General features: G+C 43.1%; 2 protein-coding genes across 5 annotated transcripts; both read right to left on the bottom strand.

Moving 5' to 3' along the window:
- Window positions 1-887: 887 nt before the first annotated feature.
- Window positions 888-4,757, bottom strand: as3mt (arsenite methyltransferase). Its single transcript, XM_076090575.1, has 11 exons — window positions 4,601-4,757; window positions 4,274-4,322; window positions 3,898-4,025; window positions 3,640-3,790; window positions 3,343-3,479; window positions 3,181-3,250; window positions 2,979-3,060; window positions 2,768-2,899; window positions 2,247-2,386; window positions 2,029-2,151; window positions 888-1,121 (listed from the first exon to the last, which is right to left on the bottom strand). The coding sequence occupies exons 1-11, from the start codon at window positions 4,615-4,617 to the stop codon at window positions 1,014-1,016; spliced, it is 1,137 nt and encodes a 378-aa protein (XP_075946690.1). The 5' UTR covers window positions 4,618-4,757; the 3' UTR covers window positions 888-1,013.
- A 105-nt stretch (window positions 4,758-4,862) lies between these two features.
- wbp1lb (WW domain binding protein 1-like b) lies at window positions 4,863-20,022 on the bottom strand. Of its 4 annotated transcripts, none has more exons than XM_076090571.1 (4): window positions 19,605-20,022; window positions 13,388-13,490; window positions 9,901-10,062; window positions 4,863-8,258 (listed from the first exon to the last, which is right to left on the bottom strand). In XM_076090571.1, exons 1-4 carry the CDS (start codon window positions 19,689-19,691, stop codon window positions 7,426-7,428), a joined length of 1,185 nt encoding a protein of 394 aa, XP_075946686.1. In that variant the 5' UTR covers window positions 19,692-20,022; the 3' UTR covers window positions 4,863-7,425. The 4 variants fall into 4 exon arrangements, 2 of the variants coding, with proteins under 2 accessions (XP_075946686.1, XP_075946687.1); XR_012953522.1 differs by lacking the exons at window positions 4,863-8,258; window positions 9,901-10,062 and adding exons at window positions 10,069-11,854; window positions 11,957-12,715 and having other exon boundaries at window positions 19,605-19,638; XM_076090572.1 differs by lacking the exon at window positions 9,901-10,062.
- Window positions 20,023-20,426: the final 404 nt, after the last annotated feature.

Here is a 20,426-nt window from a genome sequence, read left to right as displayed (position 1 = left end):
CATGAGCTACAGTACAATATAATGCAGACATAATTATAATGTTGAGAGACTGTTAGAGGCGTTCACTCAACTACATGGCATTATTATAATCTACATTAGGATTCAAATGAAGCACCATCATCTGTTGTGGATGCAAGTTACAGGCAGTTAAACCAAGTTCTCCTTTTCAGATAGTTTTATTTGTATCATTTTAAGAGGCCTGTAGAAAGTATTCTGTATTCCATAAGAAAAAAGCATATTTATAGAAAAGTTTGTAGGAGAAATATATATTTTTTTATTTCCTCTTTTTTAATCCCTCAGATTTATCTTCGGACTCCATGGAGTGTCAGAACACGGTTATGAGCCAACAGTAATGGTGTGTATTCATCAGTGACGACTACAAAAGGCCCATTTCATATCAACTATGAAGACTTCTTCTTGGCTTAAAGGCACCTCATGCAATACTGGTGTAAAGAATCCACAATAATATATGTGCAAAAATTCATAATGGCATTAATATTTATTATCCTATAACAGAAATGACAATAATTAACATAATACTACTGATATTAGTTTGAACACTTCTGCGAAGCTCATACTAATGCAAAACCTGTCGATGTATTGCCTAAACTAATCAATATAGTTCGATGTATTACAACATAAGTGGCCCAAAGGTGGGAAAGTCCTGATGAAGGTGTGAATGGCATAAATATATGATTCAGATGTCAAAGACTGGAGACAAATGGCTTCATAAGAAGAAGGCACCAACACTGTTCAACATTATGTATAGTTTTTGGATCTTACCTTCATACAAAGTAATTGTATTTATTAGTAAAATAAATTAAATTAACCTTTTCAAGTTGGAGGATTGACAAGCAAGTATGCACAGAGCATCAAGAAGACACATGTTTATGTGTAAGTGATTTATTTCAGAATGTTAATAAGGCATACTCTTAGTCAGTACACTTGAACATCTTTCATTATTCATATATAGCATGATGCTGGGCCTGTATCTCTCAGTGCTCTTCCCACCATCATTTGCAGCAGGTAGCAGACTTTGTGCTGCAGCACCCCCCTGTGGCTGAACCTGGACTTGGTTTCTCCAGCTGGAGGACCAGCTCAAAAGGATCCACAATGGCTTCCTGTGTGAGTTCAACAAGGTAGAAATCAGCAGGAGTTTACTACACACACACTTCTATTCAAGTATTACATGCATAATAATTCCATGCAAGACAGTTTGTAAAGAACTTAAAAAAGTAAATTCTCACTTTTTATGATTTCTAGCACTACACACCCATTCACATGTTTCTATGTAAAGGCAGAGTAACAGTTGTTGTACGCTGAGCTTTCACATGCATGTTTACACCTGGTATCAGTGTCTTATGTATCACACACTGGTTGTTCATTAAATTAGCATTTCACAGTAGCTGTGTTTTCACAACAAGACCAAAGGCCTTTTATTACTATTATCACCAACTAGCCGCGCTGATTAGAGAAAACTATCTCGGACACAATTTCACTTCAGAGGGGCAGTCCAAAGGCTGAACCCCTGGACCACTGAGATTCAAAAAACGAACATGGAAATCCTTCAATAGCAGAATAAAATGTCACGAGTGATACTAGGATCTGGGTAGTCATTGAAAAACATATAGCAGTGTTTGTAGATGTGTGTGTGTGTGTGCACAGGGCGACCACAAGCGCTGATAAGATGGCATTCCACTCGCTGAGAAGAGAACATTTCTTCCTGTTCAAGGTTCCCCAGCATGACTCCACAGTCTGGTTATGACTCCAAGACAGCTGCTTGACCTTGTGCGTGTGGATGTGTGCGTACGTATGTTTGAGTGGGTATGTGAGTGTTTGTGTGTGTAAGATCTTGCAGCATGCGTCCTGGTGCACACATGCGTGTGTGACTGTGTGCACGGTTTAGACAGTGGGGCTCTCTGGGTGTGTCACACACACTTGAAACCAATACGACCAACACACTGACCTCTAGTGCTCAAAGGAAAATCACACAAAGACATTTCCCGTAATTTAAGTTGTGACACTGACCTTAGGTTTGGCTCCGCGGGGCTCACAGGGGCCTCCCGGTGGCTGAAAAGTGAAGTCTGCCTTAAATCTGGACTGGGTCAGGATGGCGGCCACCTCTCCGTCAACCTCCACCACGTCATCGACCTGTGAAACACACTCACGTCTCACGTCATTAGCAAACAAACAAAGTGCATGAGCTGAAGACATGGAGCTGTTCTCGTACGGTGGGATGTGCAGACCTTGAATGTGTATTGATGGTCAAACTGGAAGCTGTCCTCCACCCCTGCGATGCTCCCGTTATACATGACCCGACAGGGCTTGGTGTTGCCTTTAGGGACCTTGAACAGGCGGTATGTGGCCGAGACGAACTTGAAGTCACCTGTATTGCCAGAACAGGTCAGAAAGAATTACGAAATGCATCAGTCAATCTCAACAATTTAGCTGATCCACAGCTCAGAAGGAAAGAGTCGGCGTGTAGTAACGACCTGACGCAGTAACACCTGCACAAACCTCAAAGGCCCTACACACCCGTGGTGCAGCCACACAGGTGTGTTCACTTATCGAGGCTAGTTGGACTTCTGTGTGAGCATGCACATTTTCGACAATAATCCAGAATCCAAAGGAAGAATCCCATTGGCTTTTTCAAGGGAACCAGTGTGATGCTAATGTACAGGTCTGGCCTACAGAGATATCTCATCCCCGCAGCACTCGATACACAAAAATAAATGATTAAAAACCAAAGAACAGAATAGTATCAAACCCAGAATGTCCTGCAGCTCTTTGTTGTCAACCGTGGTGACGCTGGCTGTGACCAGCCGTGGTGGGCTGAAGCCCACTTCTTCAGCCAATAGCAGCAGATCTTTCCACCAGAGCGCTCCACCAACACACTCACCTGTCAAGAGGAGTTACACTGTGATATTCTGGCATGCGTCTGTGAGCTTTTATGGCAGCAGGATATTAATTTGACGCACCCCACAGGACTTTGTGATTTTTAATTTCCTCTGTTAGTCTTCCACTGCTGTAGATGTCACTGAAGTACAGCTCACCTCCATCCTAAAGACCAACAGTCAAACCATGTATATCAAACTACGTAGACTAATAGGTTGAACGATTCTCAAACAATTATTGTTTTGCCTTTTGCCGCAGCATTGTCGGCATGTTTAATGAGTGTACCTTGAGCGCGCTGTAGGCTTCAGCCAGAACTCTCTTCTTGTCTGGAGAGAGATTCACCACGCAGTTGGAACTGTGGCAGGAAAATCAGCGTTTCAACTTAATTTCTTTAGAATTACAAAAGCATCACATTACAAAGCAAAGAGGGAGTGAATGACTTCGTACATGATGATATCAAATGAGCTCTTTTCCAAACCCGCTTCTGTCAGGGCCTCAATGTAGCCCTGGACGAAAGTAACGTTGGGCTTCTTGTAGCCAAACTCCTTCATGTGATAGTCCACATGTGTCCTGGCCACGTCCAGCTAGAAGAGAGCACACTGTCGCATTTAAAGCTGTATATGCCGTATGAGTCTTAAGCAGTTTGTGCATACTGGGGAGCAGAATTTTGTCTTTTTTTTTTTTTTTTCGGTATACATCATTGTCAGCCTTCTGTGGCCATGATGTGATGATGGTGTCCATTACCTGGTCCTCAGTCATGTCAATGCCAGTGACATGGCCCTTCTCGCCCACCAGCTGACTCAGCATGTAGCAGTCCCTTCCACTTCCACTGCCCAGGTCCAGTATCTTGCAGCCCTCCAAACACTCTGGCACCACCAGACCACAGCCATAGTACCTGAGGGAGGAAGCACACCCACTGTAAGCATCGGTGGATCAGGGATTGTTGCGCCTGTAAACACACCTGAAAGCAACAACTGAGAGTGGGGACAACAGTCCAGTGACCTGGCGGTGACTTCGGGGTGCACTTTCTTCAGAGCCTGGCGGATGAAGGCAGGGACGGGTTTGGCCGGAGCCACGCAGGCATTGCTCTTCAGGTCCTCGGTTTTCTTCAGCACCTTGCCGTAATAATCCTGTTTGAGAGCAGAAACGCTAGCTATGGTTGGTGCGCGTCGTAAAGCAGTTTGATATCAGTCAGCGGTGCAATAATTGACTCATAACAACACGTGCAAGCTGTACTTTGGTCGGTGAATCCACCTAAACAGCATTACTCAAGTTTTAATAAAAGTTGCCAGTGTTTTAGCCGACGTTAATTAAGGCATTGCAATTATGCTAGCGCCCACTCTGGCGCGTGCAGTGTAACAGGTGGTGCACGTTCTACCTTGACATCCACGTGAACGGTGGTATCAACGAAGCCTCCTACGCACGCGCTTAAAAAAAAAAAAGGTTTTATAGGTTAACGTCAATTTGCATGAAACGCTACGAGTTACTGTTAGCTAACTGCTAGCTGCTAACTGACAGTGCTAGCAAATGAAAGGTTACAACTTTACTCCACAAGTTTACAGTTACACGGTCTAAATGTAACTTTAACGTTACTATAAAACAACCGTTACCGTCTCACTTAACGTTACAATTTATAATGCTAACGTTACATGAAAATACGATACGATAAAAGGAGACACGAGGCATGTTTTGAGGTTTTTCTTACCGGTTGTCATCGGCCATTGCCCCGGAGACTGAAGTCCACAATTTGTGGAGGAAGGTTTTCAGCAATGGGTTGCCTTCTGCGCACAATTAATATTACTTGTGTACAGTTGACTTCCGTCTTTAGGGCACACCCTGTCCTTCATTGCCCTAAATCACAGCTGAACCCTGGTACCAAAGATACCAGATGTAACTGTGGTCAAAGATCATGTAATATGTTTTCATGAGAAGTAACTTCACTCAGTCTCGACAACAAATGAGTCAGCTTGAATTTAAAAGGGCATGTTTATTGAAAATACATCCAGCTTGGTTGTTGTGATAAATGGCTTGTAATCAGAACATTCAAAGAATATGTGCAAAACCTCCTTAGACACCGGTGAAGAAAGAAAACGTGCCTTTAGTAACAACAAGAGAACACGTTATCTACTGTATTGTTAGTCAAACGTACCCTTCACACAACTTAAGTCGTTCAGAAGAAGAACAATCTTAAAAATAATACCCATAATGAGAAAAAAACACATCTGTCCACAGCAATAAAGCTAATGATTTCATAAAAATTATGAAAGCAACTATTTGGTTCACAAACATGTTACAGAATATTTTACACATTTTCAAATATAAAGTGGTTCTGGATTTTTTTTTACAGTTCCAATATTTATTTTAAAGGATTCAGCAGATATGAAAAAATAGCTCGTCTTGGTACTACGTGTACCACAATCACACAATATCACTTTCTAGGTCACAAAAAAGCATTAACATATAAAGCACTTAAGAATGTGTTCAGGCATTCGTGGGTCGGATTCAATCATCTTAATGTAAATACAGAAAGTTTACGTTACAATTTAACTTGTGCTAGAAGCTTGGAGAGACATCTTCTGTTAGATTGTTTTAGGGTAGATAGAGAAATCTGTGAGACCAAAACATTTGTGCTTTGCAGACATTACAATGTGTGGACTTTTGAGAGTGCTCCAAAGAAATCTGACATTTGCATGATACAATGGCATGTAGCATGACCATATTCCAGTTCGTTTCAGAGGATGGGCAAACTAAAATTTCACTTAATTTGTAAAAGTTGTATACTCATAATGCAATCAGTGGCATTGTCCATCGCACATTCATCAACAATCAACATCTAGTTTATTAAAGCTCCTGTAAGATTTGGATTAAACGGTTAGATTCAAAACAGAAGATACATGTACTAGAACTATGTGGTCTTTGTTTTCAATCCGCAGTGCAGTATTATAAATATTGCCTGTTAACTTGTACAGTCTGTCCATCATTAAATGATGTAAACTTCTGTTCATAAATATTCAGATATTAAGCATAACCAAACACAGCTATCACACTGTTTTATAACTCTGCTTTTCTGTTATAGTTCATTTTTTTAATCAAAACTTTATTTTTCCAGTCAACAGGCCACAGCTGTTAGACATTTTGTTGGCTACATTATGGGATGTTTACCTTCATATGAAGTTGAGCAAGGGATGAATATACACACACACTAAACAAATATCTTAGGCTATTCGGAGCATTTCCTCTCAGTTTGATTAGGAGAGGGCCACACATTCGTAAAAATAAATAAAGAAATGAACAAGCCAATTGACTGAAATCAGCCTTAATGTAATACAGGAAGCTCCTATATTTGTTTAATTAATGAATACCAAAACAAAAGCATGGTCAAATTGTGCTACTATGAAAATCCAAACAAAGCGTGTTATACTGTATAGCTGGTGAAGGTGGTAATCTATTGAAGTGGCTGTTGAGGTCTGACGTTGCCCATCGCAGGTGTAATCTCTGTGAAGCCTTTTATTCTTGTTTTTGGTACCTGCTTTCTCGTGGTCTCCCAGTTTCACTGAAACGATTCATTGTTCTGCATTGTTTTGGGTAGGCACGTACTACAAACATTTATTAAATGAATGAAAAATGATTGTGTACAAAGTGAATCTATTGCATTCCCTACTGACAATCTACCGAGGTCCATTTCTTACAGATGTTGCGACAGAAGACACCGAGTCCTGGACTGCAATTTAAGACCGACTTAATGAAAGCATTCTCAATTTGTATTTATTTTAAGCTTAAAGCTTCATTTATAAAGATAAATACACTTTGTGCAAAATAGGAACTGCTCACATTACGATTAGTAAATGCACTTCTACTTCTCTATCACTAGCGGGGCAGATAGAGAGCAACAACAACAATACAAGGCAGAGCGGTGGTTAATGGCTGAAGAAGCACTTAAGAATTATGAGTCTTGTTCTTGTGTCCCTGTGCAGTACCAGTTTGCATAAGGACACACTGTGGTAAATCCACATTGCACTCATCCAAAATGTTCCTGCTGTTTTTTTTTTTTTACTACGTAGTTCTGTGCCTGCAGAGAACGGCTTTCCAGAATTGTTGCAAGCACCCGGTGAGGAGAGCAGTGAACGTCCTGTCCTGTCGCCACAGCTTCAGCTATCAAATCTTTCACTGTGTGTCAGTAGCTCAGTTGCAAGAGAGGGACAACTGAAGGACTCTGTGTGTGTGTGAGAGAGAGAAGTAAAGGGCTTGGACTGCCCAAACATAACCCAAAATACACAGGTTAAGGCCACCGTTCCAGTGTGTGGAGGAGGAGCGGACTTTTCTCAAACTTTGGATCTCAGTCATACGAGTTGAGATTCCACTTCCTGCTCCAACACCTGTTTTATCTAAGATGCACACAGTCATAAAATACTCACTCAGAAAGTATTTAGACATAGAACACTTGCTCGGATACAAAAGCAGAGGCCTCCATGCTCCGTCTCAAGTGTTCTCCCCTTCCCTCTATGACACAAGTGCGCGTTGACGTCGTTTTCAGCCCTGTGGCTCAGTGCTGGTACTGTGGTGCGGCCCCTCTTGCTCGTTGATGGTGTGGAGGAGGAGGCACACTGGAGGGTGGAGCGAGGCGCTGCCTATCTGGTGAGCCGGCTGGGGAGGTCCTGAAGACCCACGTGCGACCCGCCTATCCGGCCCGCCCAGCGCTTGCTCCTCCTCCACACCGAAGGAGGCTCGATTGCCGCAGCTGTCGCAGAAGTCGCCCACCTCCACCTCCTCCTCCTCCTCGTTTCCCTCGCGCCCCAGCAGGCTCTCTAGCTCCCTCAACTCCTTGCCTTCCTGGCCTGTCCCTCCAGCTCCGCTAAAACCGCTGCTCCCACGTGTGCTGCACACACACACCTCAATCCCAGAGTCTCCCGTGAATCGCCTCCTCCTTCCATTGGGGAGCCGATCTTTGTCCTCAGCAGAACCCTCTGACAGGTCCTTCAGCAGTGGGTCCTTGCAGGAGTCGTCCCCACTATCACTTATTTTCTCCTGGCTGGTAAGTCCCTCCCTATTGTTGAGCCCATCTGACAGCAGTATCATGCCTGACTCTTGTGCTGTCTGCATGGGCTTGTTGTCAGGCTTTGGCCTCAAGTCTAAGGTGGGGGATTGTGGTTCCTCTGTGCTCGGTCTGCAACACAGAATGTCAGAGACCGGGGGCACGGGAGTGGACTGGATGGTTGGACAGTGTCCCTCCTGCTGCTCATGAGCCAGCGGGCTAGAAGCCACTGAGGACGGGCCAGTGTGTAAGGCGCTGTAGGGCGGGGGAGGAGTCTGCGGCCGGTTGACCACCTCTTCGTAGTCAGGCAGGAGGTAGTTGGGCAGAAACCCTGAAGAGAAGAAAACCATACATTTGCAAATGCGCACAAAATGTAACTAAACAACTAAATACATTTTACAGGGCAAGCAAAACGTACATGGGTTAGTTTTCCCTTCAAATAAACACCACCGCCTGACCCCAACACATTACAGTAAGACCTCACTGAACTTCCCAGACCACTATTCAAACATTCCCAAAGCAATAGGGGGAAAAATGTGACAAAACAAGCTAATTTCTGGGTCAATTCTGTGCTGAAGGCCGGTGCAGCACTGTGCGAGATGGTGTTGCAACACTGGCGAGGTACCAAGGGAGCAATGCAGGCAGTTTCCTGAAAACTGGGGCATGCAAACAGGGAAGGTTCTGACGCTGTGTGAAACCAGGGATACATGTCAGTGCAAACATTAGCCGAGGAGCACTGCTTTGTTTGTCACTACCTTTAAATTCCTTAGTTTGATGTAACTAGAAAACTGCCGATTAGAAATTCTTGAAAAAGATTATTCCAGGGTCCAGCTCCAAGTTCTTTAGAGAAACAATGAAGGGAGCTACTAGACTACATCTTCACCTCTACATCGGACCCGTCACAGGAGGACTGTGAGTCATACACTGCAGCTGGGAGGACTAGTAATGAGGTCACGTAGGGAAAAATGTATACAAACTGATTTTATATACTGTGTGCACCAGTAAGACATTATGTTTGCTGGGTACCAAAAAATGCTTCGGCGTGACAAAACTGTTTTCTTCACAAAGAAGATGATTAATGTTTGCAGTGACCAGTTTTCCGCCTTAACATGTTTGGGGGAGAGAGGAGAAAGGCCATCAATGTGGATATAAACCTGATATTCTGACCAGGAGGTCTTATTTACTCACTCAAGCTGATTTGATAATGATAAGCGAACCTGCATGAGCAAATACGATGTCAACTTTTGAGAAAAATGGCCCCCTGCTCAGTTTCTAGTTAATTAAAATCAAAACTATCAAATGTGTTAGTTATACTGATGGTATCCACACATTTATGTTCAGTGTATTAAATGAACTTGTGTCTGTAATTGCAAAGCTAACACTAGTTGTTGTGAACGGGTGTTCACTGAGGAGAATTCATCTACTTTAAGTCAATTTCATTTTTCTTTTTGCCACTTGGGGGCAGCTACAAACACAACATTAGCATTTACTTGGAGCTGTGTTTCTGTCCACCTGACAAATGTTCGTCAGATATTCACTCAACTACTGAGAGAAACATCTGCTAAATGCTCCACCATCTTCACCAGAACGTTGCAGCTGAGAACACAGTAGATGAGAGCAGTGAAACATAAAATTTGCGAGCCAAAAAACGAAACAAATAAGCTGAAAGACGCTAAATAACTGCATAGAGTTACAGAGAACTGAAGAGTCGGGCGATGATGCAATCCCTTTCACACTATATACTCATTGGTTCCACGGTAAATATGAGAATGTGGATTAGGGAAGCTTTACGTGCTCAGTGCTCATATCCGTTCAAAGTAATTGTCAGTCATCAATACAACTCATACGTCTGAAATGCATCCCACCCAAACAAAGTTCCACATCAGGTTTAGTCATCATGGTGTGTGTGTGTGTGTGTGTGTGTGTGTGTGTGTGTGTGTGTGTTTGTGTCGGGGTGGTACAGCAGCTCTTACTGAAGTAGAAGGGCACAGCGGGGTAGTTGTGTGCTTCGCGGTAAGCGATGAGGTTGATCTCGTGCTGCCGTTGCTGCTGCTGCAGCCGGTGTTTGGTGCGGCGATGGTGACACACACAGCAGCAGCTCAAAATGAAGATGATCGCCCATACCAACCAAAACCCTGAGGTGAGAGGAAGATCAACACCGTCATGTTGTGTTTACAACTCAATCCATAATCTTTAACTGTACCAGCTGCTGGTGATGTGACACAAACACTTGCTGATCAAATCCTGCCGACATCTGGTTCATGAAATGTATGGAATCACATCAATTCAATCACCGTCGAGAGGTCCAAGACCGCTCTCATCTCTACAACAAAGCACTGAGAGGTTTCTCTACGGAGCGACTCCATACATATCACCACAGCCGTCTCACACGCTGATCTCTGAGGTGTCTGGTTTCTCACTTTGGGAGACATTTGTAAATGTTTCTGAAATATTCTGCCCCAAACTTACAGGAAAATAAACGATACGAAGAAATAATGGACGCCCTGAATGTCAAAATGTTGAAATCTTGGGAGTATTGTAGTAATAAAATACAATTACAGAAATCCTATTTGTAGATACCCAGCACAAAGTGACTGTTTAAGAACAATCAAGTCCTTAGTTCTCTACAAACGCATTACTTTTGGAACTGTATTATCTAGAATCCTGTCCCAGCCGCAGCAAGGAGCAAAAATTGGCTTCAGTTTGTGTTTAAAATAAATGTCATGCCACTACGTCGACACAAATACAACTAGGGAACCTCACTTCAAGGACTACAGGGCAAGGCTACGCGTCTCTCTGTAGAATAAGAGTTTAAGCTTTACCGCGTGGCACTCAGTTCAGTGCATCTCTGCTGAGCGGTCACTAAGATATGCCAATTCAGCATTTTTTGAAATACTTTCAGTTCAAGTAAATATTGGCCAATGCATCGGCCTAGTTCTTATTCAGCCTGGACTACAAAAACCTGTACGCCTACAGAAATAAAACAGAACACAAATTGGCCTAAATTATGATATAGGGAGTAAGAGTATGGTTTTAGATATCTTATCAGTGTTAAACAGAACATAACATAGCATACAGTAATAACAGCTCATACAATAACTTATATGCCAAATTCAGTTGGAATCCAGTTAGGAAAGCGACATTTTAGACACATGCATTCGATCAGACTAAGGTAAGCGGTTATCCAGGCCACTTCCTTTTGGACCAATAAAAAGCTAAATCATCCTGAGACGGTAGCCGTCGAGTTCCCATATTGTATTTTGGCCAATGAGCTCCGCCTCTTGTGCTCTCAACACAAAGCCTGCTTGAACGGTTGTATCGGTCAATACTACTCAGAACACAAACAGAAACCAGATGACACGACTGCAGAATCGGTTTATAGAGACTAAACTGTCAAAGATCATATTCCATGAATGCCTCATGAAACAAATGCGGCTACATTGTCACAGACTTTTCAAGAAAACATTCCAAACACAACCTTCGTAAAGTAAGATATTTAATACTGAATTTACACATGTCCTTACAGTACAGCACGTCATGTTAACGTGTTCAAAAATCGGAATGAGGTACAGCCAATACATGACATTCAACAAGTTAAGAGCTGTAGATTGTTCTACCAAAGTAAAATGTATTTTAGGTGTTTTTATAACTCAAGGTCACCGACCACAGCTCAACTATTTGAAGGTAGTCCAGACTAAGACTAAAAGTGTTTGTGATTATATTAAACATAAGGTTTATTTTAACCAACGATTGAACCTCCTTGGAATGAAATCATTCCCTAATCTAGGAAGCATGTGTGTAAAATAAACATGTTTGTAGAGTTTCATGTGTGCATCTGTGTAGATTGTCAAATTTCAGCTGGTCATCTGATGTCCAGATGACCAGCTTGCAGCTCTGTAGCCCCAAACACATCACTGTCAGCTGGATCTGAAATAAATAGACAAATAAAACGACTTACAACTTGTTTAAAACGAAGGTTACATTATTTCAAACGCTGCTCATTTATGGGTGAATGTATTTTTCACCCACCTGGAGGTTGTACCCACTCTGCTCGCTGGGAAGAATGACATCCTGCACATAATTTGAGCGTCTGATATCACCATTTGGCCAACCCAAAAAAAAACTCTTCAGGTGACTCTTGACGGGATATTTGAGTCCAAAAGTTTATCTGGACTGAATCCAAGCCGGGGATGATCGGGTCACACCACCAGGCCTTTCCACAGGATGCCCCTGAATCTCAAGGAGTTGTACGACTTTCTTTCTTCACCATATTTAGTTGCAAGTGTTCACTCGGTATGTTTTGTGGGTCAGTAGTGCCCCGTTTGGGGATCTGTCTTTTGCTGTGCTGGCATGTCAGTCATGCCACAGTTGTGATGCACATTGTACCCGGGTCTCTCCTCCTGGACGAGGCTTAATGAAACCACGACACACCGACATGTAGCGTTGTACTCGTTGATTGTCTCTGAGAGGTCCCACTGATCTCCACATCTAATCTGTGACACAGGCCATCTGTCAGCAGCTGAAATAGTGGAGCCACTGTCAGAGGAACTCGCATAACTTTAAAATTCTGTGTGATCCTTGAAACGTTTCGGGGAGCTTATGGGATCTGGTGTTGACGTTGATGAGCCTGGAGAAATGTGAGCCGCTTTATGATCCATCTTTTTCAGCTCTACATTCTTCTTTGTTCCTGAATTCACCTTCAGCACACAGTATCCCTGTCCTTCTCTTAAACGGAAAAACCGTTGATTCTAAACTACACTCGGTAGTTGTAATTGTAGATTGCAAGAACTGGAAACAGAAATAAACAAGTTATCAGAACAGTATTGTAGCTGCGTGGCTGCAAATGACGAGCACCCCGCTGCACGCGTTTCACCGGACGCTGAAACAAAATGTAAACGCGGTGACGACGGCTTTGTGTCTGCTTTGAGCCCGACATGGTGGTGTCGCACCTCCTTCAATAAAAAGTGCCCGTACTTTATTACTAAGAAGGTACTGATGAGCCTCAGGGCTTTAGAGGTTGTTCACCGATTCGCCATCAGTCGCTACAGAATGAATGTAGTAGCTAAATATGATTCTGCACTTTTTCCGAAGAGGCCACTTGTTCGGGTCGTCCCATCTCTCGATAGCAGAGGGTGGAGGAGGTACGACGACATTATCGGTTGTGTTCCCACATTGTTCCTTTTAAACTAGAATCACAGCGTTGCGGCTGCATGCCTCCGCCTACCAGTCACGTCACAGTTTAAATCCCCGTCATCACTTCATCCTGCACTGCAAGCAGACCTTTTGTGCCAAATTTGAATGAATCACCTCAATGTGTGCATGAAAAGCAATGGAGTTAGATTGTAGCGTGCCACTAAATATAGCAGACGCCTGTTGAGGGAACGTAATGACAGCACGTCGCACAGGCTAGGAATAGTGTGAACACAGAGAGAAGGTAAGAAGTGGAGGCGGGATACTTACACCAGAGCTCATAGTAGTAGCTGCAGCACTGAGAATTGCCGCAGCAGTGTCCGGACTCACAGATGTAGCTCTGGTTGTTAACACCTTCACAGTGCAGGAGGCTCTGCAAGAGAGAAGCAGTCGTACCTTTAAACAGGGAAGTATTATCAACATCTCAGCTTAAAAAAAAACACCCGAGGCGTCCGGTTACGGTGTGCAGCACCAATAAAATAAAAGAAACACAGCCCCCCCACCGTTTCTCATGCTTGTTTTTGTGACTCACACCAGGGTGAAATTACGCTTGTTCTGTGTTTTACTCTGATCAACAGGAACAAAGTCAAACCAAATCTGTGAATTGATCAACATGAAGTCCAACTAGAAAGTAAGAAATGATTGCTTTGGGAAATGTTCACCATGTGTTCAACAAGTTCAAATGAGATCAGCAGTGTGAATTAAAGGAGTGATTTTAGGTTAAATACATTATATAAGAGGACATTATATCATGTCAGCCTCAGCTCAGTCAGGGGCTGAAAAACAAAGTGGTGAACTAAGAGATTAGAGATTAGATATTAGATAGCCATAAGATATGTTTTGGAGAGCTGCTAATCCTGTTCATGCAGCTACTGACACTCAAGAGGAGCACTGGAATCCCTGAGGCAGCGCACCTGTCTTGCGTTGGATGTCCCTCGAGATTAATGATGAAGTTTTGCTATTTTTTTCTTATTCATAGTTTTAGTTGTTTGTTCTGAATGTTACTGTTTAATTAATTATATTTGGTTTCAGTCATTTTTCCACTTCTATTTCTCTCTATTTTAGATCAAGATGCTTCAGTCTCGCTTTATTCATTTAGTATTCATGGTTTCCTATTAGAGCTGTTGTTGACAAACGGTCGTCTTTAGAGCGCCACGCTCTCAGTGTTACAACTGACGGTACTTTCTTGAATCATTTCTAGAGGAGCCGCCTCTTTCGCTTGCATTTTGTCACACAGTACAAAGAGCACAGGTGACTTTGACAATGTTTTTGTTCTATTTAAGTTCCCCAGTGAGACAGTGAGAGAGTGAGACAGTGAGAGAGTGAGAGAGTGAGAGAGTGAGAGAGTGAGACAGCATGCACAATACCTGGGCCCTGAAACTGGGAGTAACCCCTGAGTTTTCAAACGTGTCCGTCCTCGGGAGCGTTTCTAAACGTTTCTGTTTTCGTTGCTCCGACGCTCCGACGCAGTGTGGACGCTCAGTGTAAACATAGCAAAATAAATGCGTTTTAATATGGAAACGTAGTAGTGTGGAGGTCTGAAGCAACTCCAATTATAAATCAGTATTTACACCCTCGCTTTTCCTACTGTGACATGTCAACATGTCTTCTGTGAAAAAGGCCCATTTCTAATCGAAATTGTCCCACTTTCATAAATAACTACACATTTCTAAATGGGGTTTTTAAGTGGTGTAGTGTACACACTGGAAAAATATATATGTTAATTTTCTTATATACTTATTACACAAAATAGTATATTATACAGATTACATGCCTAGCTCTGATCTTTGTTTTATAATAATGACAACACTGCAGACAACATGTATACTTAGCTCTGGAGTAAACAAGTCCTCTTGAATTCCATCAGTGTTTAAGGCTCATATCAAGTGTGACTTTCTGAATCTCAGCCAGCACAAAACCCCTCAGTATGTTACCGCAGATCTGATACGCAATTTAAATTCAAAGTTTAGCCGGAGGCCTAATCACAACCATAAACCACCAGAAGGTGTTGGACTCAAACGTCCACTTGCATCCAAAATCAATTAAATCATCATTTGTCTCCGCTCCAACAATCCGTTACATGTTGCAGCTGTAAATATAACAAACTAGCAGTTGTCCCTGATCATAAGCTAACCCTCACTAATAGTATCCCATGAAAGGTTGCGTTGTGAGAGGACATGGGCGAGACGGTAATGTGAACAGATAGATCCGCATGCTGCCAAAACACAAGGCAGCACTGTAACCTAAATCCTTTCAAGAAAAAGCTCTGTGGGTTTTTCCAGCAAGATCCCTCAGATGTTTTCTTCTAGATTAGCTTAATGATTAGCTCGCCAAAGTTCTATAGAGGGGTAGTTTAGATTACCAGCGCAGGTCCCAGAATGTGAGGCATGATGATCCAGGGTCCACAAATCCCACAAACGTCCTTCAGAACTCATGGGTCATTATGCCACAAAAGAAGTCAAACAGCTCTCAAACATACTCTCACTCTCCCTCCCTCTCCCTGCCTCCTTCTCTCTCTCTCTCTGCCTCCCCCTCTCTCTTGCTCTGTCCACCATACCACACACACACACACACACACACACACACCCTCACCCCACTCCAATCCAGCCCCAAACAGTGGACAAGGATTGCTCTACGGAAATTTCCAAGCAGCAGCGGAGGGCAAGTTCCTAGCTGGGCCGCCGCATGATAATAAGGCGCACAGAGCGGTGAGAGGCGTGTGTCTGTGTGTGTTAAGTGTGAGGCCCGGAGAGAACGGCAAGAAATGCACCGAGAAAGCCAGACAGCGCAGTTACACAGGAATGATTTGTCATACGCACCAGATCAGCACAAACTACATTGCTGACATCTTTAAATGTGGACCGCAACCTCAAACAGGAGTCTCTTCTTAACAGCTGTTTCCTTATCAACAAGACATTAAAAAACACACACACACACACACACACCGCCCCAACATAGAGGAATTTAATTGACTGTGTGATAAACAGATTATGTTCTGTTCCTCCCCTTTGTCTGTGATAACTTCAGCTGTTTTCACTGACTCACCACCATATGCTCTCCACTTGGCAGGCTGAGCCCTGTTTGCCATTTAATACCGATAAGCATCTAGTTTGTTTGGGTCCTCGTGCTGCATAAAGACGAGTGTGAACGGGCTCCAGCTTTTGTTAACCGGTCTTCATAAAGACAAAGTGTTGTGTGGCAGGAAAAGTGAGGTGATAGAATGTCAATCAAACAGCTGACCCTGAACAGAATGTAGGAGACTAAGGTAAAGAATCTGGACGGACTAGATCCCTCCGTCTCCCATCCAAACAGGCAACAAAGAAACCATCCACCTCTCTAATGCTACGCTACCGGATTAACGGGAGATTCGGTTACCGTCCCAGAAATGATTGCTCCGTTAGAAAATAATCAACCTTCGTAATGAGAAGCTGTTGAAATGAACGGACGATGAGAACAGTTCAAAATATCCCCCAGTGACGATCGACTACTGTTACTGGAGATAAGTGGCAACGGTTCTTAGTGAACTCTGACGGCACAGTTACAGTTGATCCACTTAGAAGAGGCCTGCAGGATTTGGCACGTTAGCTGATGCACGTAAAGACCTCGCTGACCCCTTATTTAGTATTGTGTCCTGCAACAAAGAAAGGTGCCGTTTCACAGTCATCAAGACGGCAGGATAACCGCGACTTAAATTTCACAAAGATTGTTTTTTTGCCATGAATGTCTTATTAACATTGAGGATTTTAATGCATTAATGATGCTGATCCTTTCAGAAGGTTTATGTGATTAAAAGGAGACTTTTAAAACAGGTGATTTTTGCACTAAGCGGTATTATATGAAAGAACGAATGTACAAACATCAAATTTGAAAATGGATTAAGAAATGAGACAAAATAAAACAATATTTATGCGTGTAAGGCGAGCGTGTGTGTGGTGGAGGGTGACATGGGTCCCTGGCTTTCATGACTGTAGTTAACTCAGCTTTACAAACTCTTAGTCAAAGTATCGGTAAAAAAAAACACAAATAACAGACGTTTGTTTCTTATAGGTGCGATAAACAGTTATGTAAAGAGACACAGCCCCTGAAAACTGACTTTCACGCTCACTAAAGGTGTTTGTTTTGGAGAATGAATGGGACTAAAATAGTACACCGACTGTACAACGGAGTGGATCATTCATGCTGTGAGCTGCTGATGAGAACAGAGCTGATGAAGACTGTTAATCATAAAGTGGGACAGATACAAGCGATCCCTGGTTACAATAATACTGTGACACAGATAAAATACAGCCGACTCTGTATTGTGTGAAATCCTAGAGGGGTGAATGCAAATAGCAGATATAGCTCAGGGCCACATGATGGAACTATCGTCTCCCAGCAGACCGACGGCCGTCGGCCTTACATGCACCAACAAATGACATACCGAAGTAATGACAACTAACCGCCTGCAAATATGCGTTTCATAACTAGGGATGGGTATCGTTTGGGTTTTTTCCCAATACCGGTGCTAAAACGATACTTTTAAAACGATACCGGTGCCTAAACGGTGCCTGAACCGATACTTTTTTCTTCAAATTGAACAATATATTAACTGTTAACAGTTTACAGTATACTTAAATAAATATAAATAAATACAAAACACACACACACTCTGTACACACACTACAGCTTCAAACTTCGGCAATTATTTTGCAGAAATATGAGCATATTTTCCTTCTCTGGCAAAATACGACATGTCTCATGACTTATTTTATTTTACCAATTGGTAGCGGTAATGCGCCAATTCGTCGTTTGCCAACCGTCACTACACCTTGGACTCTTGGACAGCAGAGGAACTGAAACCATCAGCACTGATGTGAACCTTCAGAGGTATTGTAGCACAGACTACTGATAAAACAAACAGGGTGACATCTCGTATATGAAAGGACCGATTAAGTGCTGATACGGGTGTAATAACTGATAACTTTCCCCCCTACTTTCTCACAACAAATGGGATGACAAATAAATCTATTTAGTCTAGCTCATGAAAAACTAGTTCTGACGCATTCGAGTCTGTAATCAGCAAAACTGCAGATGCACGAATGCTGTTGCTGCATCTCTTTACTCGTGCTACTGTAAATCAAACACCCTCGATACAACATAATCTGCTGCTCTTCAAGACACAGTTACAGATCGGACTCACTTTGTAGTTTTGTGGTTTCATACTCATCGTGTCCTAAACAAACCTACACGGCTCAATGCTAGTGCTCCTCGATGCCCTGTGCATGCTCTCAGTTTTCACTGAACTGTCACATGACCAAGAATAATTGCTGACTAAACATACTTATGTCATTTAATTAGCGGATCAGGAACAGTACCGGACCCTGACTAATTACATCAATCCACCCACTCAAATTATACATACAAAAATATAGTCATGACAAACAACAATATGCATCATTGCAAACACATCTCGTCTCCTAAACGTGCAGCATCAAAGAAGGTAAGACTGCTGAGATTGAGAAAGAAACAACATCCCTCTTGGCAGGTGCAATCATTTCTGAGAAGGGATAGTTATTTAAAGCTCACTTGTAACTTCTATCTCCTCAGAGGTTGCAATGTGAACTCACTCAAACTGAAACAGGGAGTTGAACAGTTACGTGTGGACTCTTGGTTGTAATGTGTCCATTCAGAAGTAAAAAGTGTACTCTGATCTCCAAAGAACCCTCACATGAACACTGTATCATTATCTGCGTGCAGAGGTGCACATCTGTGTGATTTGTAGAGATGAAAGAAGAAAGCCTGGATACTGTGCTTCAGTTTCTGCACCACATATTGACACAGCAATACATTGTAATAAATACCGTAAAACATATTCATTTTTAGAAAGAATAAAACTGCCAAGTGACTTGATGACCGGGTCCTTTAATAGATGTAAATGATAATAATGTCACTGAGAACAACATCTAGCAGAGAAAAGCTATAATGTTCATTAACTAACAGAACTGTTTTACTGGCAGAGATTTAACCATGGCTCCTGTACCAATACGTGTTGTTGTGTGTACCTGTATTCATACCTGAATAACTGCTTTTTTTGTTTGTTTATGCAACTCGCTTGTGGCTAAAATGTCAAACCTTTACCATAAACACAAAGAGAGCAAGGCCCTGACCGAGTGTCCCTTTACTTCACAAACGCTAGCTAGGTGCGTTAGCTGTCGCAGCTAGCTACCGAGCTCAGCCAGCATGCTAGCATCTTTCTTGACAGCACAAGTTAAATTAAGTCGATATCAAACCATAACCGATGTAGTTTGCTGCAATAAGGACAGGGCTTGATGTTTAATAAGCCAAGAACTGTATAGTTTGCCAACTTAGCCGGGTAACTAGCTAGCTAACAGCCCAGTGAGAGAGAGAGAGAGAGAGAGATAGAGAGTGAGAGAGAGAGAGAGAGAGAGAGAGATAGAGAGTGAGAGAGAGAGAGAGCCTTGTTTTTGACTGCTCAGCCTCAACTTACCCTGTCTGCTGCGGGGTCGGTGGGGGTGATAGGGCCAATAGCGTGCAAAAACAATCCCATTGTCAGAGCCGAACACGCGCCTCTCATTCCTCCCAAAAGTAGCTACAGCTTCGGCAGAAACATACGCATGCGAACACCGTTGTTCAACAAAACTGTGACCGATTCTCCTCAACTATTTCGCGGCCCCTGTCGCGCTGAGAGGCCGCTGCATGCGCCGCCACCTCCTCTGCGTACTGGGCATTTCAAGAAGGCGCGGTGCCGCTGGCGCAACTGGCTGCTGTCGGTGCCACTGTGCTGATACAGCTGTTACACAAGCCGTTCCTCCGGCACAGGCACCCTGCCTCGGTCCGTTGGGTGTGGCGTGGTCACCGCGACCCGATCCATGTGCGCAACGCGATGGGCGTTTGGTTGCGTGGATCGCCACTGGTTTTGCGGACTGAACCGTGATTGGAGAGCCCGGCCAGCTGGGAGGAGATCGACCAATCACGGATCGGTGCGTCTCTCGTGCATGGACTTGTTGTCTTCCTGGGTTCCCCTTCTCTAGTTTATGAGAACAGTCATCTCCTTCCTCATTACTTATTGACCTCGTACCAAAGGGCTGATAAGTGGTGTAGTATGTCACAAGTCTACAAGCAAGTTTACTCTGTAAAAAACAAGTAAACTAATGTGATCGTAATAAAATGACGAAAACACAGGAAGAGATCTGATACCACCAGTGGCGGCTGGTGGAACATGTTCTAGGTAGAGCTGTGCCACATCCAATCAATCTCAGCAAACATCCCAGAATGATTTAAAGCAAAAAAATTAAATTAATCAAATTAT

This window comes from Anarhichas minor, unplaced genomic scaffold (assembly GCF_050575085.1).
Source record: "Anarhichas minor isolate MPS153535 unplaced genomic scaffold, ASM5057508v1 ptg000012l, whole genome shotgun sequence".
NCBI lineage: Eukaryota > Metazoa > Chordata > Actinopteri > Perciformes > Anarhichadidae > Anarhichas > Anarhichas minor.
This window is presented reverse-complemented; position numbering and strand designations above follow the sequence as displayed.